Raw genomic sequence first — 24,003 nt, 5'->3', positions numbered from 1 at the left:
AAAGCAAAATGATTATATTTGTAAATTTGGAGTAGTTAATTTAATTAATTATTTTAACCAAACTTTTATATTGGTAACATCTCGACAACTTCCTTCTGGCTCCTCTTGTGATATTATGTGACGACAGGAAGCCTGTCTTTCTTTTATGCCTTCTTATGATATTGCTAAGTAGGACATTATCGACCAAACCAGATGAGGTCATATAACTAATTTTGGAACCGACATATTTGTTTGACTGCATTTTATTTTGCCAAGGGTATTGGCAATCAGACATAAACTGATACTGGAATAAATGATTAAACCTTCTGCCCTTTTGTCCCATTTACTTTATCCACTAACTGCGTATTTTGTGTTGTAGATTTAATACCAATCACGTTTGTCCTGGCAAGTCTTCTTGGATACACAGAAAGTTATTTATCAAAGGCATTTATTTTTTGATTTATGGAAAGCTATTCAAGCAGAATGTTCTAGAATTGGTTCCTGAACATCCTTATAAGCATCACCAGCTATTGTGATATATTATGCGGGATTTTCCCTGTAATGTTTGTTAAAAAAAGAGAAATTGTATGAATTAATGAATGTGTTGCACTGATCAAATTGTTATTGATTTATATTAAGTTTGTCTTGTAGTATGTCTTCTATGACCTGGAACTAATCATGCACTGTTTGAGAGTCTCCAGTCAAGGCTCAACCCTAATAACCCTGAGAAGATACAGTAACGTTTTCTCTATTAAGGCAGCTAACAGTTTGTATAAAAATATACTTTTTTTGGCCAGTCTTTTAGTTGGAAAAGGAGAGCACACAGCAACCCTGTTTTACCATGAATACTTGTTTAAAAGTCCACTGACATATCAAGGTTCAGATATTGACTTGTCTTTTCTATCTTACGTAAAATGAAGAGAAGAGAAGTGGACTGATTGCATTTTTTTCTCATAGTGCTTTTACAAAAATAAAGAAAAATCATATGTAATATATATATATATATATATATATACATATATATATATATATATATATATATATATATATATATATATATATATATATATATATATATATATATATATAAAATAATGAAAATGAAAGCTGACTATTCCTTCGCATTACATGGCTTATGCCACTATGCCACATTGGGATCCTGATGTTTCTTGTAGAATCCACTCTTAATGTTCTTTTAGGACTTGATAGGTTACTTTTAGTCTGTATAATGCTTTGCTTTATGTTTTGTTTAAGGGTTGAAGGAAATTCAACTCAACAAAAAAGATACTGGTAATTTTCAGCCAAGACAAGTTTTCTATGATTTTTTCTTACAGTGTAGAATATTTCATCTTATATTGTACCTATGTTGGTTTAGAATATATTTTCCCCTGAAATTTAGTGCTAAAATGGATAAAAAACTGTTGCATGAAGATGTCTTTTTCTAATTATAGTGCTGAGGAAATTAAAAGGACCTTTAACAATTGTGTCAAACATTCTTATATATGAATAGGGAATTTTATTTTATTTCAGCATTACTCTTGATCAGCGATCTTTAAAACAGTCATGAATCATCATTTTGTTAACCCAGATTACTGTTATCATCAATCACCAACGTATAGTGAAACCTTGATTTTTTGCTGATGTGAGTGGTACATTATATTGCACATATCCATACATAGAGGCATGTATGCAAGCACGCACACAGACACTGACATGCTCATTCCCTCATTAACATGGTTATTAATTCTACACACTTTTATCAGTCAGGTCTCTGCGCCAGACATCATTCATAGCTGGTGGACAAATGTGTGAACCTGACCTCAATACAGTATACTGTACAAGAAAGATTTGTAATGACATTATCAAACACAGACAGTTGCGCAACTCCTGCAAGATAACTGTTATTTAATCAAAGACCACAAATAAAAGCCCTTTTGTGAAAGTTTACATGGGTGACTTTGTCATTTTATTAAGGTATATATCATTATTAATTATTATTAATATTGATGATAATAATACAATAAAATAATAACAATAACATTAAGTATTTTCTTTATTTAATTTATAATTTTAATCATTTGGGACTGTTGTATTGGTCTATCATATTGTAAATGCTAAATCAACTGTACCGTGCTTGCATTGCTGGAGTAAAAACACAAAATGCTAAGTATTTGTTCATAATGTACAGTGTATTGCCTGAGAAGCATTTGAGGTTTGCAATACACAACTTTATCAACACTTACTCTGATTACAGGAAGTTTCAGATAAGGTTTTGAGCTTGAACAGTTCTAGGATGCCATATATTGTGCAATATACTGTATATTAAAAAGACAAAGAATCATGTTTAATGTAATGTAAAAAATTATTATAGTAAACTGAAATAGCAAACATCTAAAAAAAAATCATGAAAGCGTATTTATATGAGTTTAATATAGTTTAAAAATTAAACACTTAATTTTCATATTTATTCACAAATAAGTGTAAATAATAAATATGACATATTCTTAAAGACTCTTAGACTTTATAATAGCATGCACACATTTTTAGGAGACACATTCACATGTTCACACGTTCATGTACATGATGCATGGACTTTGATCAGGACATTTGAGTTGGATCCAACCTTCGTTCTTGCATTGATGAGCTTATCTTTTGTCTTAGGAGGCAAGTTTCTTACCTTTTCGAGTTGATAATGCGATGGATCCTCTTACTGAACAAAATGTTTCTGTGCTGATATTGTGTCCTGTCCTGCCATATTTTACTGCAGTCAGAGTCCTTTAATTAAATTAAATGTGAAACGTTTCTGTTGTCTTGATACTAGATACGTGAACTTTCAGTTGCACTATGACAGTTGTGACTGATATAGTGAATTTTATTTTGCTAGATTTTAAAACTATTGCAATGATGCTTGAAACCATTCATTCTCAATGTAGATACTTTGGTTTAGCTCAGAACATTCAGTCAGCAGGCCTTCTATGAGACCTCATAATGGGAGTGGGAATTGCTTAATACGATGGATATGCTATACTATAGATACGTGTACTTCACTCAACATGCATGGCATGTCTAACACACGTGACACCCAACACTGCATCCACACTATATCGTAATTTAAGGAAGAATGTACCTTTGTGCATTTAAACTGTGGAAGATGCACAGACGACAACAGATGGTATGAAATCCTCTTTTTCAGTATTTTGTTTTCTATTTTTAAGAGCATTAATGTTGTTTATTAATTTAAAACTAACTCCAGCCTTATCCAGCCCTTATATATATATATATATATATATATATAGAGTTAATGGCAAACCTGATAAAAAAAAGACTTTCATTTAGATTTGACTTCTTTTGAACTACATTGTATATTTGACAAAATTAAACAAAATCTTACTTTTCTTAACAATTTCTACGTAATAGTATGTACAAATAATGCAAATATTTTCTAGAAAAAAGTTAGATATGTTTGAGGGAGTAGACATTTTCTTGCAGTCTGATTGGGTGGTTGATTTTATGCCAAATCAACAGACAAAAATCAATCATCTCAACCCCAACAACCAGCATGTACTCTTTGTTTTGTAGTTAAACTTCACATCATATCCTAAAATTAAATCTTAAAGCTGGACTTTACAATGCAGAACAGAGTGGTATGATTTTCATGCCACCACATGAAGATTTGGCATATTTGTTTTGTTTATTTTTTTAAATTAATTAAAATCTAAATTCTCAACAAAATATTTCACAATTTTTTAATAGTTTGCAATACTAATTGGTATGTGTTATAAGATATATTTAACTGATTATAGATCTTATATTGATTTGCTTCAAGTATTTAATATAAGAAACATGGTATTTCATACCATTTATATGCAGATGATATGCAGATGATATTTATATGCAGATGATATTCAGATATATTTACCGATCAGTGCTGGAGTCCCAAGCACTAATCAATCCTTGGTACTATGTCTACAGGAGGTGATTACCTGGCTAGAGCAAAATGGCCTGAAGTTGAATGCCAGCAAATCGGAAGTTTTGGTTTTCGGGACAAACAATGACGACAGGGACTTAGGGGGCTTTCTTGGCTCTTGGGAAACATATGTTCAACTCAAAATAAGAAATTTAGGGGTAATTTTTGACTGTGCTCTTATGTTCGATCATCAGGTCAAAAATGTGGTAAAAAATTGCTACTACCAATTACGGACAATTGCGAAAATGAAGTCTTTTCTGTGTGTTCCAGACTTAGAAAAAGTGATTCATGCATTCATCACTTCTCGTTTGGATTATTGTAATGCTCTTTATGTTGTTATCAGTCAATCTCTTATTTCGAAGCTGCAGATGGTACAAAATGCTGCCGCAAGGCTCCTTACTGGTGTCAGGAAAAGGGAGCATATTACTCCAGTTCTAGAAAGACTTAATTGGCTTCCTGTGAAACAGCGAATTCAGTACAAGGTTTTGTTGTACGTTTATAAAGCTGTGCACGATTTGGCCCTGGAATATATTAAGGTTTTGGTGCGTATGAACTCTTGCAGAGCACAAAGGTACTCCAATTGTCTTCAATTGTTTGTAACGAGAACTCGCTTACAGTTTTTCTCCATTGGTTTGGCTCATTTCTTGAAACAGAAATTACATTCTCAAAACTCTAAGATCATTTGGCAAAACACTCTTACAGTTTAGCACAACACTATAGCTCACCTGCAAAAGCTCATATCTCTTCCAAAACTGTTCACTCAGGCTTCAATCTAAATCCCTTTCTCATTTAAACAGTCAGTGTCTCCAAAATGGCAAAGATCCTTCTCAATAGCTTTGGCTCCTTTCTCGACACAGATCGGACATTCTCATCATTCTTGGTGCTTTTGTCAAAATAAACCTGGATGGTTGATCACAACAACATGGTTCACTTGCAAAAGCTCATATCTCTCCTAAAACAGTTCACTCATGTGTCAAAACTACATTTCTTTCTAATCTGAATAGTCAGTGCCCCCAAAATGCATCGTCCCTTTGGCATTGTGTGAGTACTGCCATACAAAATGTTTAGATGTTTTGTCACTATGGCAGAGGACCAACAATATACAACAGAAAAGAGTAGCCTCCAAGGTTTGACATCACAGATTGCACTCACACTACCAAGGAAATTATAACCATTTTTTATTCACACGCAAAGAAAGTTTCATATGTAAAAAGAAAAATGTACATTACAGTAATAAATTGTATAAACACAAAATCAAAAAACAAGGACTTATTCAGTGGTCGCTGTACTCATTCTCCCGCTCTTGTCCACTGTCTTCACCCTCCTGATTATTTACACGCTGTTGTCCGTCTGGCCACAGATTCTCGTCCACATCACAGCGGATACTTTCTCTTGCGATGCAACGAGGGAAGAAACGGCGTGCATGCCGCAACCATCCCCTGCATTGACCTCCTGTAATGTCGTCACACGCTGCGTCCATAGCATGGAGCAGGGACGGCTGATCCTGAGCATGATGCTCATACACTCTCCACCTCCAAGCAGAGAAAAACTCCTCTATCGGATTGAGGAAAGGAGAGTAAGGTGGTAGGAACTCCATGACCATCCTTGGATGCGTTGCAAACCAGCCCCTAATGAGTGGTCTATGGTGGAAATTGACATTGTCCCACACAATTACATAAATGGGTAGGTGAGGCCCTATGAGACCTCTATCATTTTCAGGGATAAAATCGGTATAAAGGCGATCCAAGAAGATGAGGAGCGTGTGTGTGTTGTATGGGCCAAGACTGGGGATGTGAGTGGCCACACCATTTTCAGAAATGGCAGCACACGATCAGGGAAAACACCTGTGTGTGACACTCCCCCTTCGTTAGTCTAGTTTCACCTGACTGTAAATGACTGTCATCAATTTATCAAATATTCAAAGAAATTCATATATGGTATTCATGGTATTATGTTCTTGACCAATTTTGACAATTGAACAGACAGTTGTGCATGCGAGTACTTATACAATGAAATCATGCTGACAAGTTTTGGAGAGAATGATCATTAGACTGAGAATCAACTAATCAGTTTAGATCTACAACATCTATTCATTTGGAAAATGTGCTAAATGTGGGCTAACTGTATAACTGTAGGCTACTTGTACTTAATCATTTGCAAAGATGCACTGAGACAATTGAGACATGTACTAAGGCATTTGCCATTTGATAAAATGAATGAGAAATGCCATTCTGTTGTGAACATTTGCCAAGAGGTTTGGAGGTTTGTCCATGTTATTTTGAGAATGTAATTTCTGTTTCAAGAAATGAGCCAAACCAATGGAGAAAAACTGTAAAAACAAAAGGGGATCGAGCTTTTTCAGTTGTTGGTCCTAGACTGTGGAATGCACTTCCCCCTGATGTAAGGTCTGCATCCTCAGTTGCGGTTTTTAAATCTCGTGTCAAAACGTATCTTTATTCTGTCGCTTTTAATTCTTGACCTTGCCATTGTATGTTATGCATTTTATGTATTGTTATTTTATTTTATTTTACAATCTCTTGGATGTTCAGTCCTTTGGCCTACAAAGTAGCATAAAGGGCTTTATAAATAAATGAGACTTGAGACTAATATTTCATTAATGATAGTCAGACAGACAGACAGACAGACAGACAGACAGACAGACAGACAGACAGATAGACAGATAGACAGATAGACAGATAGATAGATAGATAGATAGATAGATAGATAGATAGATAGATAGATAGATAGACAGATAGATACATAGACAGACAGACAGACAGACAGACAGATAGACAGATAGACAGATAGATAGATAGATAGATAGATAGATAGATAGATAGATAGATAGATAGATAGATAGATAGATAGATAGCTTTATGTTTAATCTAAAAACAATCTGTTAATTTTATGTGTATAATTTTGCTGTATTTCACTTTATGCAAACTGTGTTTCAGCAGAAAAGAAGTCTAGAGTCAAAATGGTATGGAAATATCAGCACGCTTCCATGGAGTGACCATAAAGTCCATGGTCCCTATGTGTCTGAGGTACATTTATATCTGTCAACATTAGCTGTTTGTTTTTTGAGCTCAGTGTTTAAACATGTGAAGTAGTTTATGGGTCTGGGGTCCATTCAGCTGGGAAATATAAATGTTTATAAAAACAAATATTATAAAAACATAAAAGAAGTTTTAATTGCGTAGACTCATAGCTGATTCATGCAATTACAATACAATATCTTGTTATTCCATAACAAGAGTAAAGGTCATTTGTACAGTCATAGATTACAGATCATGAGTGTTTTTCTGTTTGGGAAAGATGGGTTGTTTTTAAAATAATAAAAAATAAGATGAAAGGGTCTTTTAGGTCAACAAGCCCTTATCAATGAAGTATGAATCACATTGCATTTCAAAATCACCACATGAATTTTAGGAGAGGACATAAATTGCATATAGGCCTAGAGTTGGGATAACATCTGTTTTGGATCAGAATGTTGTGAAAAAAATAGACTGTTTTACATATACAGGAATATACAGTAGGCTAATATTGAAATAGGCCTATGACAAGCTGTGTACACTTTTGGCTACAAGAGAAATTACAAGACAACAGCTGCTGCCCCCTGGTGGAGATATCGAACATATTTCCATCAGCGTTTTCCATCTCAAACCTATGAGCGCTAGAATTTTGTAAAATATAAACATAATTTTGGAACCATGAGAAAGAATGTTATTCAGATGGTCAATTTGAAGTATTAAAATATGTAAGACATCAGAACTGAATATTAAAATATAAATACATATTTAATACAGGGTGATGTTATGTGGGGCAAATTGCGGCATTAGTTACTAAGGTAGCAGTGATTGAATATTAATTATAAATAAATAAAAGAAAAACTACAAAGTCGCCACAATAGTACTTAATTTTCAACAAAAACTTATTTAACATGAAATGTTTTTTTTTTTTTTTTCATGGTTTTATTAGGTTAGATTAATAGCCTCGTTATTTAATGAACCCTACCTGTAAATAACCTATACTTACATTTTAGCTATTAGGCTTCCTATGTTTTAGATATGAAATTCTTGTAATCAAGAAAAGAGAAAATCTTTAAAGACAAAAAGCAAGTTTTACAAGAGAATTGAGGGGGATGAGGATGGGATGCAACAGTATCCCCAGTATCCAGCTGCAGACAAGTACGAGCTTTCTTTTCCGCTAGCGAACTGTTCTTTTTTACAGTATATTGCTGTCTGCTCTACTTCGATGTGTACGGACTCGTCCAAAGAGTAGCACAGTGTTTTGCTCTCACTAGATCGCTGCGTGTGCACAGAAATGATTAATTATTTGCCTTCAACCATATCGCAACTTAAAACATGAGTTTAGAATGTGAAATGTTCTCAAATATGATACCGACATCCCTTTCTCAGATCCACGAGTCCCCCCTACAGTCTAGTGGTGGTCTCGTCCATTGACTGCGGAGCGGAGCTGTGTGTGTGGTGTCAGGTCTCGCTCAATGATGAGGTTTCAAGTGCGCCTTTGAGATGTTATGGAGTCTGTAGAATATTCTGCAATTTATAACTTTTTCACTTCGCTTTTATTTCAACAACATTCCAACTTTTAGTCTACAAGATCGACCGGTACGTGTAAACATAGCTTATTTAGTATTTTTGTTTGTATATGCAAGCTTCTGTTAGTTTTTTCATGCAGCGAAAATGTTGAAAGTTTTGTGAGGGCACTCCTTCAGGACCCGACGGACCAAGGCTACAGCTGACAAATTGGGGGGACATATCAACTCTTACAATTTTCTTAAAGGTAAGTTGATGTTTGTTTTAAGCCTCTAATATATTTTTTTCAACAACATATGCCGCTGTTTGTAACCCATCATTTGTATGATAGCGGTCCATGAGAATCAATACACAGCTTTTTATGGCACCTAAAAGAATAAAGTTTAGGCTAAATACTAGTTTCATGTCAAATTTGAGCAATCTTCGATGGTTTTGGCAATGGAACGTGAGGTTACTTTTGTATTTCTAGGTTGGAGAAATGTAATTATTTTTTATTCATTTATTTATTTTTTAGTTTATGGCCAGGTCGCCATAAGTATCCATGAATGTAACCAGGGGCTGTTTTTAATGCCCAGGAAAACTGACCTTATGATGCTAAGTGACTCTATTTAACCCTTCGCATTAATTTGATATATTAAATCATTTGATTTCCTCGCTTATCTACTGAAGAAAATTACTTATATAAGAATACATTGTTACTTACTATATATAACCGAGTGTATAATTATAGTTACACTGCTTGTGATAGTTCCCTTATATTATATTAATATTTGCAGTACAGCTTTTCAATGGTAGTCTGAAGATGGTCTGATAACAATAGGTTATTCTTCCAATTCACTTGCCATTTGTATTCTTAATTTCATCTGTATTATGATCACCTTGTGGGTCACAGCATGATCTTCACAGCAGGAGTAAGAGGTCGATTTCCCACTTTTCCAATCAAGTCTCTCCATGATGCCTTGCAATCATCTCAGTGGCATACCTTCCAGCCTGCCATCAGTGTCAGAACAATCTGGAACCGCTGTCAAAATTTCCATTTCCATCTCTAGTTCTAGTCTAAATCTGGTAAATACCAGCAAAATGTGTAAAACTGTTTTGGGGAAATTTATCCTGGATGGGAAATGTATTGGATGACCTCTTGACATCATTCCAGTTAGCGACAAGCTATTTTGAGGAAAAATACCCTGAATTCTCAAACGAGGGTACAAGCGGATTGTTTGGTTTCCTGTGATTTTACGGTCCACCAGAGCAGCAGAAAAACTGGGTTTTCTGTTCTACTGATCTTTTGACACCTGTCAGGGTGCATTTTTGTTAGGCCACATTGGGGAATAGAAGGCTTAATGAGCCTCACACCAACACACACACACACACACACATACACAAACAGTTAATTGAGTTGATGTTTTATGCATGATGGGTCAAAGATGAATACTGTACAACTACATGCTCAATTGCACTGATGTGTACAAAGTGTGTCCCTCACTTTCCAGGTAACGTCTAATTCTAGACACGTCAGGCTATCTCATCCATGCACATGGCAACCTGGCTCATATTTTTGTTTGATTTGAATGGAGTGTAATTAATGAAAGCTGTTATCTGGAAATAAATTAAGGGCAATAGTTGCACTGTATAGCTTTTCGCACTGCTCTGTGAAAAAATACATTTCACGTGAGTGTGTGGAATCTGGTGGTGAGACACAACATTCACGTTTGCCAGAGTGGCAGCTTAGAGGGGGCTATTCTAATGAGAGGAAGGAGGGTAACAAAGAAAAGTTTGTGCAACCAAGGCTACTGAGAGTGAAACTGGAAACTAGGTCTTGTGTGGAAATCACAGAGGAATGTTTTGTGAATTACAGTGACAGAATATTCCCTTTAGAGGCATGGCAGGCAAGGGTAAAATATTTGGTGAGAAGAAAGTGCAACAGGGGTCAGTGTAATAGAAACTGGCATTTAGGATAAACAGAGAAAATATGTTAAACTAACGGATACAAATGTATTCATCTGGACAGACAGTTTAAGTAAATGAAATAACATTGAAATACTCACAAGATTGGCTGAAATGTATATATTTGTTTTTTTCCATACATTGATTGACATTTCCAAACCTATTTTCACCCTTAAAGAGATAGTTCACCCAAAAAATGAAATTGCTGTCATGATTTCACTCTCCCTCTGAGGGCTTTCCAAACCTGTATAACTTTCCTTCCTCCATGGAAAAAGTGTACTGAAGAATGTACCAGCAATTTCTTTCCATGCTGTTCAAATAAATGGTAACCGGAGCTTTCAAGCTTTAAAAAGAAAGCTGAAACCTAATAAAAGTATCATAAAAGCGGTCCATATGACTAATGCATTTTCTGAAGCTTTGCAATATCTTTGTGAGAAACAGCTTCAGTTTACTGTAAGTGATGATATCATGATGAACTGACGATGCCTGATTTGTGAATAATATATATATATATCAAATATTATAATAAATTTTAATATTTATTTGGTTCACAAAATTTTGAACCAATCCCTGTGATTCAGATCTCACATTAAACTCAAATTGACTGCTTATTTATGTTAAGACTGTCTGTGAACAACAAGTGAAAAGATTAGGTTTCAGTCTATTTGTGAGCAAATTATTCCTGTGAGTTGGATCTTTTCAATAAATCAGTTTTATTGGTTCACTAGACCAATTAGAATGAATCGTTTGTACAGTTCTCAAGTTCTCAGTTGACTAGTTCACTTTGTTAAGATTATCAGTGAATAACGAGCGAAAGGATTAAATTTCATGTCTATTCAAGAACAAAATATTCTTTTGAGTTGGATTTTTTTCATTGAATGTTTATTTGGTTCGTAAAACTAATCTGAACGAATCAATCTGATCCGGTTCTTGAGTACGGCTAAACTGACTGGTCCTCTATGTTAAGACTATTAGTGAAAAAGAAATGAGATAACATTTTTGTCTATTCCTCACACACAGCTATATCATAGGATTTCAGAAGATTTCCATATAAACTATTTTTAGGATACTTTAAGGCTCCAGGTCCCATTCTTTGTAATTTAATGAAAATTGACCAGTAAATGCTTAAGTTTCTTCTTTTGTGTTCCATGAAAGTCATATAGGTTTAAAATGACTGACATGAAAATATTTGAATGATGGCAGAATGTAAAATTTTTGGCTGATCTATCCCCTTAAGAAACACGAGGTCATTCTTTGGGATGCTGACATAAGAAGCTATATGGTTTCCCCAGTTTTCTTTAGGGTGTGTAAGTGCCACTTGTATCATTTATAGAAAGACGCCAGTTGTGAAACCACCTGTAAAGCATTATGGTTTGTGACTTGAGTGGCAGAGGATGCTTCTGAGCCATGAGGTACTGGAGCATAAAGTAATATACCATCTGCTCTCCACCCACAATTCATTTGAGAAGATGTGTCTCACACTTCGCTGTTCTGATTCAATATTTTTGCAAGGGACTTTGCAACCATTTGGAAAATTAGGGCTGTGTTCGACTCCTCACTCCTCTCATCATGTCTTTCATTTTGGTTCCTCTTCACAGAGAATAAATATGTGGGCCTGATTCTCAGCTCTATATATGTGCCCCCTGTGATGTTGTTATTTCTGCTGGATCAGGGCCTGTGGGGACCCTACTTTTTCACATTTGTTCCATTTGACAGCAGCATGAGCTTACTTTTTTCCCCCTTCAGATGGAAAGTTCTGGGTTTCTTGTGGCTTGGTGAGTGTCTGAGGGAAAAGAGGGAGGGAGCAGCAAGCTACGCCCATGTTTATGTCTGTTTGCCTGCGTGCTGCCAGGCCAGTAGCTTCACCCATGTGACTCGAGCCAAGGGAGGAGCCACTATTTTGATAGCCCTGACAAACTAAGCAAATGGAGCAAAACCATTTTCTGAAGAAGTGGACATGTCTAGAGAATCAAGTCTAAATACCTAGAAAATCCATTTCTCTTAGAACGTACTGAGTTAGTTCCTCCTTAAGAAAGTGTAACTTTAACCAAAATAAATAGCAGAAATAAATAGATTTTTGCGGTAGCTTTGAGGTTTTTAGGTCATATAACTCAGTAACCCATGACGTTTTTATTTAGGAAAAAAAATCTGTTGCAGTGTTGCTCTGTGGATGCAGCACGAGATAGATGGCAGAAGGTATTTTAGTCACAGGAACACCAATTTATATCTATGATGAGCCATGATCTCACTTGCCACCCTGCAGTCTTGAAACCAGGAGCTTGTAGGCTAAAGTAGGACATCCTGATTCACTGGAAGGAAAGATGCTTGCATGAAGATATATTTTTTCCAAATAGAAATATGCACAGTCTGGCCATAGTAATGGCCTTCTGTTTACACAGGTCTGATAGTGGCCAATTATATTTTTCATAACTAAGATATTTTTAATAACTAAGAGCAGAATTCTTAAAGATATACTATTTGTATTTATGTTGGTTATATGGTTTTGAAAATATAAATTATAAAATGTGATGTAATGTAACCCACAAGTAAAAAGTTTAAATGTAAAATTTTATCATGTAATTTTATTTATTTACAAATATCATTAATAATACTTTTTTCACGGTTGGACCACGTGACATTTACAACCTGAACTATGACTTTGTTCTGCAAGGGTCCTTGCTATGATATAATTTCCTGTCTTGTTTTATATTTTGGATGTTTTTTAAGATATAAAAAATTGTCAAACTACCTAAAAAGCTTTTCTTTTTAAGAATTTATTGCCCTTATCTCAGGACAGATGGGTCATCCTGACATTTTTACTTTATGTCCCCTCATCAAAATTAATTTTAATACAGAAATTAAAGATCGTAGAAGAAATGTATTCAAGTCATTGTTTGAATGAGTTGCATTTTTAATGTATTTAAAAAAAAAAAATTAGATCCGGAGGTTACACTTTATTTTAAGGTGTCCTTATTACAGTGTAATTATACATTTAAGTACTGAGTAATATTAATTAACTACATGTACTTACTATATGGTTAGGGTTAGGATTAGGGTTTGCTTAGGGTTACTTGCATATAATTATGCATAATTTATTGTTATTATAATAGTAAGTACATGTAACAAGGACACCTTAAAATAAAGTGTTACCGATCTGAACAAAAAAATCACTGAACTAAACTGTAAACAAGTCAGATTCAGAAAGGAATATGAAGAGATAAACTGAAGAGTGGAGAAAGAGTCTGTAGTAAAAAGAGCGAGCTTACATAACCTATCGTTAAATTTCCCATCCCTGCCACCTCACCGTTTATATGGTCTTTATATGATTTGTTTAATTAGAACGAGCAGTGCCTCACACTCTGCCCCCTCTTAATGCCGCGAGCACAGGCTCATGTACAGTAAGCCACACCAACCGTTCCAAATTACCCACACACATGCAAAAAGCACATCTCTTCATCATCTCCCTGGTAACCCACGCCGACTTGATTGTTGCTAAGGGGGTCTGGTGACAGTTATGCCCTCATTTTAGCCTCCCTGAATGCTGCTTAGTGTCCTCTCCCCTTTACCCCACTGTGAAGGAGTCAATAAATTCTCACCTTAACAAGGTATTAATTGGTTTCCATGGATACCACGATCCACTCCCTGTGTTTGGAAGGGTAACACGTTTTCCATTATTCCGAAACCTACATCTGGCAGAGGAAACGTGGATCTCTTTATTCTGACTTGTGTTGAAAGAATAAAAGAGGCTAATTTAGGGTTCAAAATAGCTAAGTAGATACATTTTCTTTGTGTTTGTGCTGACAGGGAACAGAGAGGATCTGGGAACCGTCTGAGAGAGTTTCGTCATGGGTAAACAGAACAGCAAGTTGCGACCCGAGGTCCTCAATGACCTGCGGGAGAACACAGAGTTCACAGACCATGAGTTGCAGGAGTGGTACCGCGGCTTCCTGAAGGACTGCCCATCTGGCCACCTCACGGTAGAGGAATTCAAGAAGATCTACGCCAATTTCTTCCCCTACGGCGACGCTTCAAAGTTCGCGGAGCATGTTTTCCGCACCTTTGACACCAACGGCGACGCCACCATCGACTTTCGGGAGTTCATTATCGCCCTGAGCGTGACCTCGCGCGGAGGCCTGGAGCAGAAGCTCCGCTGGGCCTTCAGCATGTACGATCTGGACGGCAACGGATACATCAGCCGAGCTGAAATGCTGGAGATCGTACAGGTGAGGTACTTTTTAGTTCTTGCACTCCTTTTGGTTTCATTTGCATTTCTGTATTTTACCCGGCGAGTCATTGTTTTCAGAGCAGCTTGTTCCACATCAATATTGGCTCAGTCTAACGTTTGGTGATACAGACCTCCTGAATAAACAGATCTCCTCAATCAAGTGTTCCACAGGCCATATGGTCTTGCCACAAATGGTGGCCAAACACAAAGGCTTTGTTCGCTACTTCAAAGGGTCTGTTGACTCTCCATGTTAATAACATTGATGGCTCTTTTACACCTGCGACCGAGGACATGTTGTAAAACAATATCTGAAAGTGACATTAAATGTGTCTGGCAGAGAAACGAGCTGGTGATCATTTGCATTGATTACGCTGATATGAAGTGTTGATTGAAGCTGTGACAGTGACAGCTGCGTTGTGGAACTTTTGACTGGCAGTCGTAGCATTATCAAACTTGTTGCTATTGAAAACTGAAGCCTTTGCATGTGACGGCAAAATACCATATGGTTTGACACACAGTTACATTAATCTTCACAGGCGATTTATAAAATGGTGTCATCTGTGATGAAGATGCCTGAGGACGAGTCGACACCAGAGAAACGCACAGATAAGATATTCCGACAGATGGATACGGACAACGATGGTATGCCTCTCGAGATCCATCTCCCACTCACAGTTAATATTTATATAGACTCTTAAGTTGAAGCAAACAAAATGTCATAGAAACTGCACTTTGGAAAAAAAAATGCATATATATATATATATATATATATATATATCTATATATATATATATATATATATAGTTAAATATGTCAGAATTTTTAAAAAGTTTTCTTACCCAATTACCAAATAGTTTTTTATTAAGCCAAATATAATGGTTTTATGTCTTATATAACTGTGCCTTCCAAGTAAATTTTTCTTGTTTTAAAGATGTTGGGAAACAAGACAGAAATACTAATTTAGAAAATAATTTTTCAGTGTCCATGACAACCACTGGCACACAGATAAAACAATATTTAGGATTTATTTAAGTTCCTGGGTATTTCATCAATATTTGCACCACTCATGGAAATGGGTGAAATAACATTTTTGCTGTTGTTTTTTCAAATTTATAGGTAGACTGTCTCTGGAGGAATTCATCAAAGGTGCCAAGAGTGACCCTTCTATTGTCAGACTACTGCAGTCTGACCAAAGCACCTCTCGACAGTTATGAATACAGATCTTAAATGCAGCTGACAGGAAACCACTCCCATGCACACTGAAAAGGCAAGATTTAATTAGAGAAGTTGTTTGGGTTATTAATGATACACTTATATATCGTTCCTGCTTTAAAAAGTTTCTGTTAATGGGTTAACCTGTTTCATCAGTATTCTGAGCCTGTTTTTGGAGTGGTATTGCTGAGTTGTCATAATGTCTGGGAATGGTCAGAATTTTAAAGAACCCTTGAAATCAGTTGGCAAAATTAAGGTATTTACAGATATTTATCATTTAAAACTTACCCTTTTGGTTGCATTTTATAATATAAAAAAAAAGACTTTAAAGTGTCTTTAAGTGATGACCTAAAAAGAATTATATTTTCACAATTGTTTGCATTCCACTGAAAGCAGTAAATGAATAGTCAGTACCATGTGCAAATTTCTAGACTGGCTATTAGGCAAAAAGATGAAGTTCTGCTTGTAAATATTCCATTTGTTTTGCATTCATTCCAAAAATCAATCTCAGATATCTCCAGAGCACTATTTGCATGCTTTGGCATGTTCTAAACATAGTATTTGTACTAGGTGTTCTTTGGTTGAAAGTTGGGTTTTATACATCAGGTTGTCTAGCACAGTGGTTCCTGACCACGTTCCTGGAGGCCCCCCAACACTGCACATTTTGCATCTCTCCTTTGTTTGACACCCATTTCAGGTCTTGGAGAATCTACTAATGAGCTGATGATCTGAAGCAGGTGTGTTTGAGGAGACAAGGAAAACATGCAGTGTTGGGGGGCCTCCAGGAACGTGGTTGGGAACCACTGGTCTAGATGCATTCGGAGCGGCCTGCTGTCCTGCCAATTATGATCATTTTGAGACAGACAGTCTGTGTTCTAAGAAGTATTGCTTCTTTAGCTGTGTAACAGACCATGCCAACAGTTTGGTGTCAGTAAGATTTTTTTTTTTAATTCTGAAAGGATGTGTTAAATTGATCAAAAGTGATAGTAAACATGCTTGCTTTGTTACAATTGTTAGATTTCTATTTCAAATAAATGCTGTTCTTTCAATTTTTGTGTACATCAAAGAATCCTGAGAAAATGTATCATGCTTTATAAATATTACTATAAAAATATTAAGATGTTTCTTGAGCAGCAAACACGTTTCATGGTTTGAAATATCATGTGACACTGAAGACTGAAAATTAAGCTTTGCCATCACAGGTGATATATTTTTAAATATATTAAAATGAAAACTGTAATTTTAATTAAAAAAATATATATTTCACACTGACTTATTTTACTGTAATTTTGATCGAATAAATGCAGCTTTAGTGAGCATAAGATGTTTTCAAACCATTTGAAAGGTCTTACTGAAACCAAACTTGTGAACAACAATAAATGCCCACTGTATTTTGAGTTCAAACGTAGTATTTAAATTTTAAATCTAATATGCTAGAATAAGGTTGGATTTTTTTCTCAGGTCAGAATGATTCGAATTATAATGCACACACTGATGATCTGTATTAAAGTGCTATTGAATCATGCATAGTTATTTTTCGGCTTTGTTTTTTTTTCAATTCTAAATGAAACTTCTTCAAGGTAACGTAAGCAGACAGTCACACTTTTCACAATCATTTCTGCCCTGAAGGAAAAAACAGCAGCCAACAGCCTTTAGACTGCTCATGAATATTTGAACGCTGTTGTCTGTGTGGACATATGGAGCAGATAGAATGGCAGACAGGTGGTTAGTTTCTATTTGTCCTTTCACCAATCCAGTGTCAACATGAACAGTACAGATGCTAATGGATAAGTAGCTCCATGGAGTGTAACAGTAACACTTCATGTCAAATATAGTGTCTTCAAGCTCTTTCTGTTAAAAGAAACATTCTTTCACTTGGCTCTTAATTTGCTCTTTTGCATGTGTGGCATGTCAGTGCTCCCTTAATATTTTTTTTTTTTCTCTGTAAAATGACTGTTGAAGTGAAATGCCAAAACTAATACTCGTACTGGATACATATATATATATATATAAGATTTATGAGTCATTTCTAATTTTGTATAGTGTTAATTGTGTTGTAAGGAATGATGGTAGACAAAATTGTATTGCAGCTGGGAATGGGATGTCCAGCCATATTTTTGTGAAGCCAAAGCATCAGTGTGAATCTAAATGTTGCATCTTTACAGTGTATGTGTATGAATTCTCAATAAACCACTGATTCATAGGCAACAAGTGTTCATCTGAGTAACTTCCTAGACAAGCTGTAATAAAAAAAAGCCTGTCAATTTATTACTTTTGTTTTATTTTCATAAAACTTTTTTTTTCAAAACAGTGCTGTGTAAGAAAAATTTACATGACGCCCACTTTACACCCGGTCCAGCACATTAGACAAAAGGGCAAACTGGGATAGTTTGGATGACATTCTTTTCAGTACCACAATTTAAAAACAACCAAAAAAGAAAAAAAAAAAGTCACTTCAGAGGGAAAATTGGTGAAAATTTAATTTTTTTTAGGCCTCTTGCATCTCGAGCTGCTGAAATTACAGAAAGGCTGATTTAAATAGCCACTGGTTAATCTCATTACCAGAACGACCAGTGCCATCTGATTAAATCTAGTCAATGAAACAGATAGAGAGTGTTCTGTGAAGAGCCTCTGTGTGACATCTGCTTACTGGAAACAAGTGTTTAATTATCAGTCACATTCTGCTTCATCAAGCTGATTGAAAACTCCAATCAGTCACTAAATCAAAAAGTGAAGGAGGAACTTGAGGCAGAGCGTAGCTTAATCGTGATGTTAGTTGAAAAATGAGGCTTTTCAGTATGTACGTGGAGATGTTTTCTTTTAAAAAGCTGCCCAACCATTTGCTTTATTCGTATCTTTTCAGAAGTCTTAAGGAAGTTTGTGTCCCAACCATCCCCTCATCCATGGGAGAGAAGACATGGGCATCATTTGGGGTCTAGTGTAGTTTAGACCAGGCTCATAACTCAACCTTCTCCAGATCATCCAGATCCACATCGCTCAAGTCAATGTCATCCTCCATAGGCAACTGAGGAAAGGCCAAAAAAAAAAAAAAAAAAAGGGGGTTTGAGAACAAAGAATGACTTCTATGTACCCTCACACTGTTTTCTATACTCACCACTCCGTCTTTCCCATCCCAAGGTTCCACAGTGTTGATCTTAGGCAAAGCTCCGCCTCCCACTGTAGCAGTGGAGCCACGGCCAACAGAAAGTTCCCTGCATAAATAAAGGCATTAATAGTTTAACAACATAAAACAGGCTGACAGTTAGAAGGGCCCTTATAAACAACACCTTCAATTTACTGTATGCTAACAGTCTCTGTGGCATAACTTGTTTCCCTGAAACATAAACTCCAGCCTTCTGTTACCTGAGAAATTCGTGGATGCCCGTTTCACTGAATGAGCCTTTGAGCAGAGCAAACTTCATCTTGCGTGCATTAATGGCTGCCATGGCAGGATAGCCAAATCCACCGATCCCAAGAGAAGACTCCAGATCCATCTGTGCCCCTGCTTCAGTCCACACCCAACTGTAGAGAGAGGGAGGGAGGGAAGAGTGTGATATTTGTGACTGTATCCCACTCTTTATTCCCTAAAGTCTCGTCTCTGGCACACAAGCAGTGACATGTACTGGCGTTATTTATTGGTAGGCTGATCTCAACTTGTACTCAGACTGAAAACACTGACCCCCACATCTTCTTCTTGTATTTGTCTGCCATCGTCCTCATCACCTCCAGGTAAGAGTTCCTTCCAGATGCACCTGCAAGCATTGAGAAAATACAGAGTTTGAGCGTCGCTTACACAAATTAACAGCATTGTCAACAAACTATTACAAATTATTTTCAGTAATTCATTCATTCAAAAAGAAATATGACAAAAGCAAATAAAATTAAAAACTTTAAAAATGACTAAAAACCTGAGGACATATAAACTAAAAATATAATAGTATATAATATTCAAACTATAACAGTAATAATATTTAATGCATCTTGTTACTAATCCATTTGTATCATACACAGTAAGTTATAAACTGAAGTGATCACTTGTAATGACCAACGCATTAATTTATTTTTAAGTTTTGCTGGTGATGATTATTTTTAAGGGTTATGGCTGGTATCTGATAAATGGCTGGTACTGAAATTATACACCATTTTGTGTAAATAAAAAAAAATTAATTAAAAATTAATTTTAAATGCAAAAAGTGAAATGAGACAACATTATACTGTATATTTAACAGTTTTTAGTCCTTTTTTTTAAATTAAGTGAACATTAGATGACAGAATAAATTAGTAAATAAGCATGCATAATTAAATTAAATTAAATTAAAATATTTACTAATATATAAAATAAAAATCGGTAGACAATTAGACAATAACCAATATGGTTCCAGTATATTGTGCATCCCAAGTGAATCATTCCGTTTAAGAGGATTATCAAATAAGCAGCAACAAAAAACCCCTTCCCAAAAAAAACTAAGTATTTTGTTTTATAGTTGCCATCGAACCGCACCTGTGTCTAGAATGTGAGGTAGCACAGATATGATACACAGCTGATAGTCCTCGCAGGTTTTCTTCAAAACATCTTCATTCAAAATCTAAAGGAAATAAAATTCACATGAATATAAACCAACCTAAATATTTTTAAACAGGTTTCAATGCCTATTACTACTAACAATAACACAACTAGTTAAACAACATTCTTCTATCCTATTAAAAATAGATGAGAAAACACTCACCTCTTGAAGTTCTGGAGGAGGGATGTTGTAAGAGTAAAGGTCCACGGCACGAGCAATAATGTCAGTTCGGGTACGTCCTCCCTGATAGTCCTCTGGCTCCTCTCCTTTACGAAAGATCTTGATGGTGGGAAATCCTCGAATCTATCAAAACCAGCAGAAATGACAGCGTGTCCAGATGGAATTCATGAATCCAAAAACCAGAGGTTAAAAAAAAAAAAAATGGAATGCAGAAAAGGGGATTCTGCAAGACTAAAAGACCAGCAGATATTCAACAAAAATATTCAGTGTCCAAAACAGATTAATATTGTTTGTTGGGATATCACTGGGATCTAACATGAAACTACAGACAATATAAGAATTGTTTATATTCAAAGGCATTAAATAAAAGATATACATCAGACGTACCCCATAGCGGCTTGCCAAGCCCTGGTGAACAGTAGCATCCACAGCACCCAGCTTCACTTTACCCTTTGTCTGCTCTTTGACTTCTGTGGCGGCTGCTGTCCATTCCGGCTCAAGGCTAGAATCATTAAAGAAAGTCAACAGGGGAAAGCCCAGCTGTCAGAGGAATTTCACATTCTTCGAATCCATGTAAATAATTGAAGCGCTTAAATAATGCATGGCACAGCATGTCAGATACTATTTCAGTGGAATGACAGACAGACAGACAGACAAGTCTTATGATGTACGCGAGACACATACCTTTTGCAGTGACCACACCAGGGGGCGAAGAACTCCACCATCCAGACATCATCACTGTCCAGCACGGTACGGTCAAAGTTATCATCGGTAAGCTCCACCACATCCTCCTTATTGCCAGCACCGCCTCCACTCTGATCACAACAGAACCCAAAGAGTCAATCAAAATGCAAACGTAACAATATAGCAACAAAGTCATCACAGTGGGCTTCCATACCTGTTTGCCATAGTCTGAGCCTCCAGTCTTTCCACCAAGTCGATCTTTGACCAGCGAGCGGAGAGCATTCAGAGCCGAGTCTACAATGCCCTGACTGCTACGGGCACCTAACACAGAGAGAGAGACAAAATCTACTTAGGAGGAGCAACAGACATTCACGTCGCCATAAAGTGTTTTCTTTGTGTGCATGCCAAGATGTTTTATGAAGATGCAGTACTGAACCTTGGTAATCCTCTGGTTTGTGTTTGTTGGCTCCGAAGATCTTGATAGTTGGGAAGCCGCGGACTCCATACTGGCCTCCCAGGGAGTTGTGCTGGTCTGCGTCCACTGCACCCACCTTCACAATGCCCTGTACCACAACATAAATGGCATCAACATTCAATAATTTTCTATTTTTTAAAATCCATTTTTAATTTTAGATTCATCCAATTAACTGCAATGATGCAGGTCACTTATTAAATATTTAGAAATATTCAGAACAATAAGTGAAGAATTCCTATTTGGATACATATTCCATTGAACAAGCATGGTTCCTTAACAACACATAGTACTTTTAAGCAATTAAAATAAATAATTAATCCTAATAATTAACAACAACTCTTTAAAAACACATTTTGAAACAAATCTCAATGCCCACTCAGGCTGCATTTATTTGATCACAGCAAAAACAGTAACATTGTAAAATATTATAACAATTAAATAATTTATAACTATATATTTCTATATTAACGCATTTTAAAATTTAATTTATTTCTGTGAATTTTCAGCAGCCATTACTCCAGGCTTTAATGTCACAATCAATATAATATGCTAATTTAATGCTCGAGAAACATTTCTTATTGTCAGTATTGTTGAAAACAGTTGTGTTGCATAATATTTCATTTTGCATTTTTTGCGATGCAATGAATAGAAAGTTAAAAAAATGCATTTATTTGAAACAGAAATATTTTGTAACAAATGTATTTAGCGTCACTTTTGATCAATTTCATGCATCCTTGCAGAATAAAAGTATTTCTTCAATGATTCTTAAATTCTGAATTTACCTTTAAAGCTGTGGCTGCTTTCTTCCATTCAGGAGCCAAACTCTTGCAGTGACCACACCTTATAAACAAACAAACAATAAATTGTCAGATATTGAACATCTAAACACCATCATGAAACGTATAACCACACTAAGGTCTAATAATGATGCTCACAACTGTATTATGTACTATTGACATGCAAATCATGATGCAAATAAAGTGCCTGAAATACTAGAGAACAACAACTAAACTATGCTTTCAACAAACATTACTAAGTGTATATACTGCTTAGAAAGCAACAGATTGGGCTGATTCAGCACCAGTATTTCAGACAGTAACCTGATCTGTAAATACAGATCTCTTCGAGTGACACATATCCGGGTTCCACCACACTCTTCCAACTTACCAGGGGGCATAAAACTCAATCAGCCAGAGACTGTCACTCTGTATGACTTCCCTGTTGAAGTTAGAAGGGTTGAGTTCAACCACATCATCACTGGCAGAGTAGAGACCGTGGACAGAGCACACGGTCAGACAACACGCCAACACACCTGAGAACATAAAGGAGGAGCATCAGTACTGGAGGATCAAGTGATTTTATCAGCTTTATTAAAAAACAAAAAAAACAATGCAGCATCTTTCTGTAAAAACGAGAACCATAGCATGAAACATTGCATATGGTTCATAACAAACAGGACTTTCTACTCTCAGACTCTAAGCACAAATAAGGGATGATTGCAGAATCTCAATATGAACACAAAATTGGTCTCATTCAATACAGAGATGAATTTGCTGTAATGTGTAGGCCCAACCACCATTACTCACTCTGCATGTTTAACTATACTATAATTCTACATTTATGCATTCTGTGTAAACAGCAGCTTTGTAAAACACTCCTCAGTTAGTTTTACGGAATGTTTTGCATTCTCTTTTATCACAATAACCGGTCTCCTTCACAATGCAATTCTACATGTTAACTAAAGTTAGGCTCTCTACACCTCCCAAGCATTTGTGTCGATAAAACGCCACTCTACAGCTGAGTTCACGCTTTTTTTGTCATTATAACTCACCCAAGAACGCTCGCATGGTTGTTCTTTGTGCCTAGTCAATATCTTGTTCAGTTGTTCAGGCAGCGCCGCGTTAACTCTCCACCTCTCTCAGAGCATCACACAGCCGGTCTCCAACCAGCAGCGTAACAACACAACACAGTCGCACCGTGGCCCGCGCTGATTGGCCCGCTTCCACCCGGAGACGAGCTCAGCCAATAGGAGCTCGACGTGTAGTTCTGCGCCTCGGTGAAGTACGGTGGCTGGGAGGTACTAAAATTGTTTTATAAAGTAATTATGTACTATAACAAAAGTAATAGATATGATAATATAACGTTGCGATTTAATTTTGCATTGTCCTGCATCCACGTGATCCATTTTAATATAAGACAAAGACAACTGCATATGC

General features: G+C 36.1%; 2 protein-coding genes across 3 annotated transcripts; one reads left to right on the top strand and one right to left on the bottom strand.

The window, feature by feature from the left end:
* The first annotated feature begins 8,413 nt into the window (after nt 1-8,413).
* hpcal1 (hippocalcin-like 1) lies at nt 8,414-18,089 on the top strand. 2 transcript variants are annotated; one of them, XM_079375724.1, is made up of 5 exons: nt 8,414-8,749; nt 14,251-14,669; nt 15,208-15,313; nt 15,788-15,938; nt 16,581-18,089. In XM_079375724.1, exons 2-4 carry the CDS (start codon nt 14,292-14,294, stop codon nt 15,883-15,885), a joined length of 582 nt encoding a protein of 193 aa, XP_079231850.1. In that variant the 5' UTR covers nt 8,414-8,749; nt 14,251-14,291; the 3' UTR covers nt 15,886-15,938; nt 16,581-18,089. The 2 variants fall into 2 exon arrangements, with proteins under 2 accessions (XP_079231850.1, XP_079231849.1); XM_079375723.1 differs by having other exon boundaries at nt 15,788-16,489; nt 16,669-18,089.
* Nucleotides 18,090-18,143: 54 nt separating this feature from the next.
* Nucleotides 18,144-23,761, bottom strand: LOC306843960 (protein disulfide-isomerase A6-like). The gene is made up of 13 exons (XM_079375722.1): nt 23,619-23,761; nt 22,955-23,099; nt 22,570-22,627; nt 21,749-21,875; nt 21,527-21,633; nt 21,313-21,443; nt 21,016-21,130; nt 20,611-20,751; nt 20,385-20,469; nt 19,563-19,635; nt 19,247-19,405; nt 18,999-19,095; nt 18,144-18,908 (listed from the first exon to the last, which is right to left on the bottom strand). Exons 1-13 carry the CDS (start codon nt 23,632-23,634, stop codon nt 18,840-18,842), a joined length of 1,323 nt encoding a protein of 440 aa, XP_079231848.1. The 5' UTR covers nt 23,635-23,761; the 3' UTR covers nt 18,144-18,839.
* Nucleotides 23,762-24,003: the final 242 nt, after the last annotated feature.

The sequence above is a fragment of the Barbus barbus genome, assembly GCF_936440315.1.
Source record: "Barbus barbus genome assembly, chromosome: 24".
NCBI lineage: Eukaryota > Metazoa > Chordata > Actinopteri > Cypriniformes > Cyprinidae > Barbus > Barbus barbus.
Note: the sequence above shows the minus strand (reverse complement) of the source record. Positions and strands in the feature narration are given on the sequence as shown.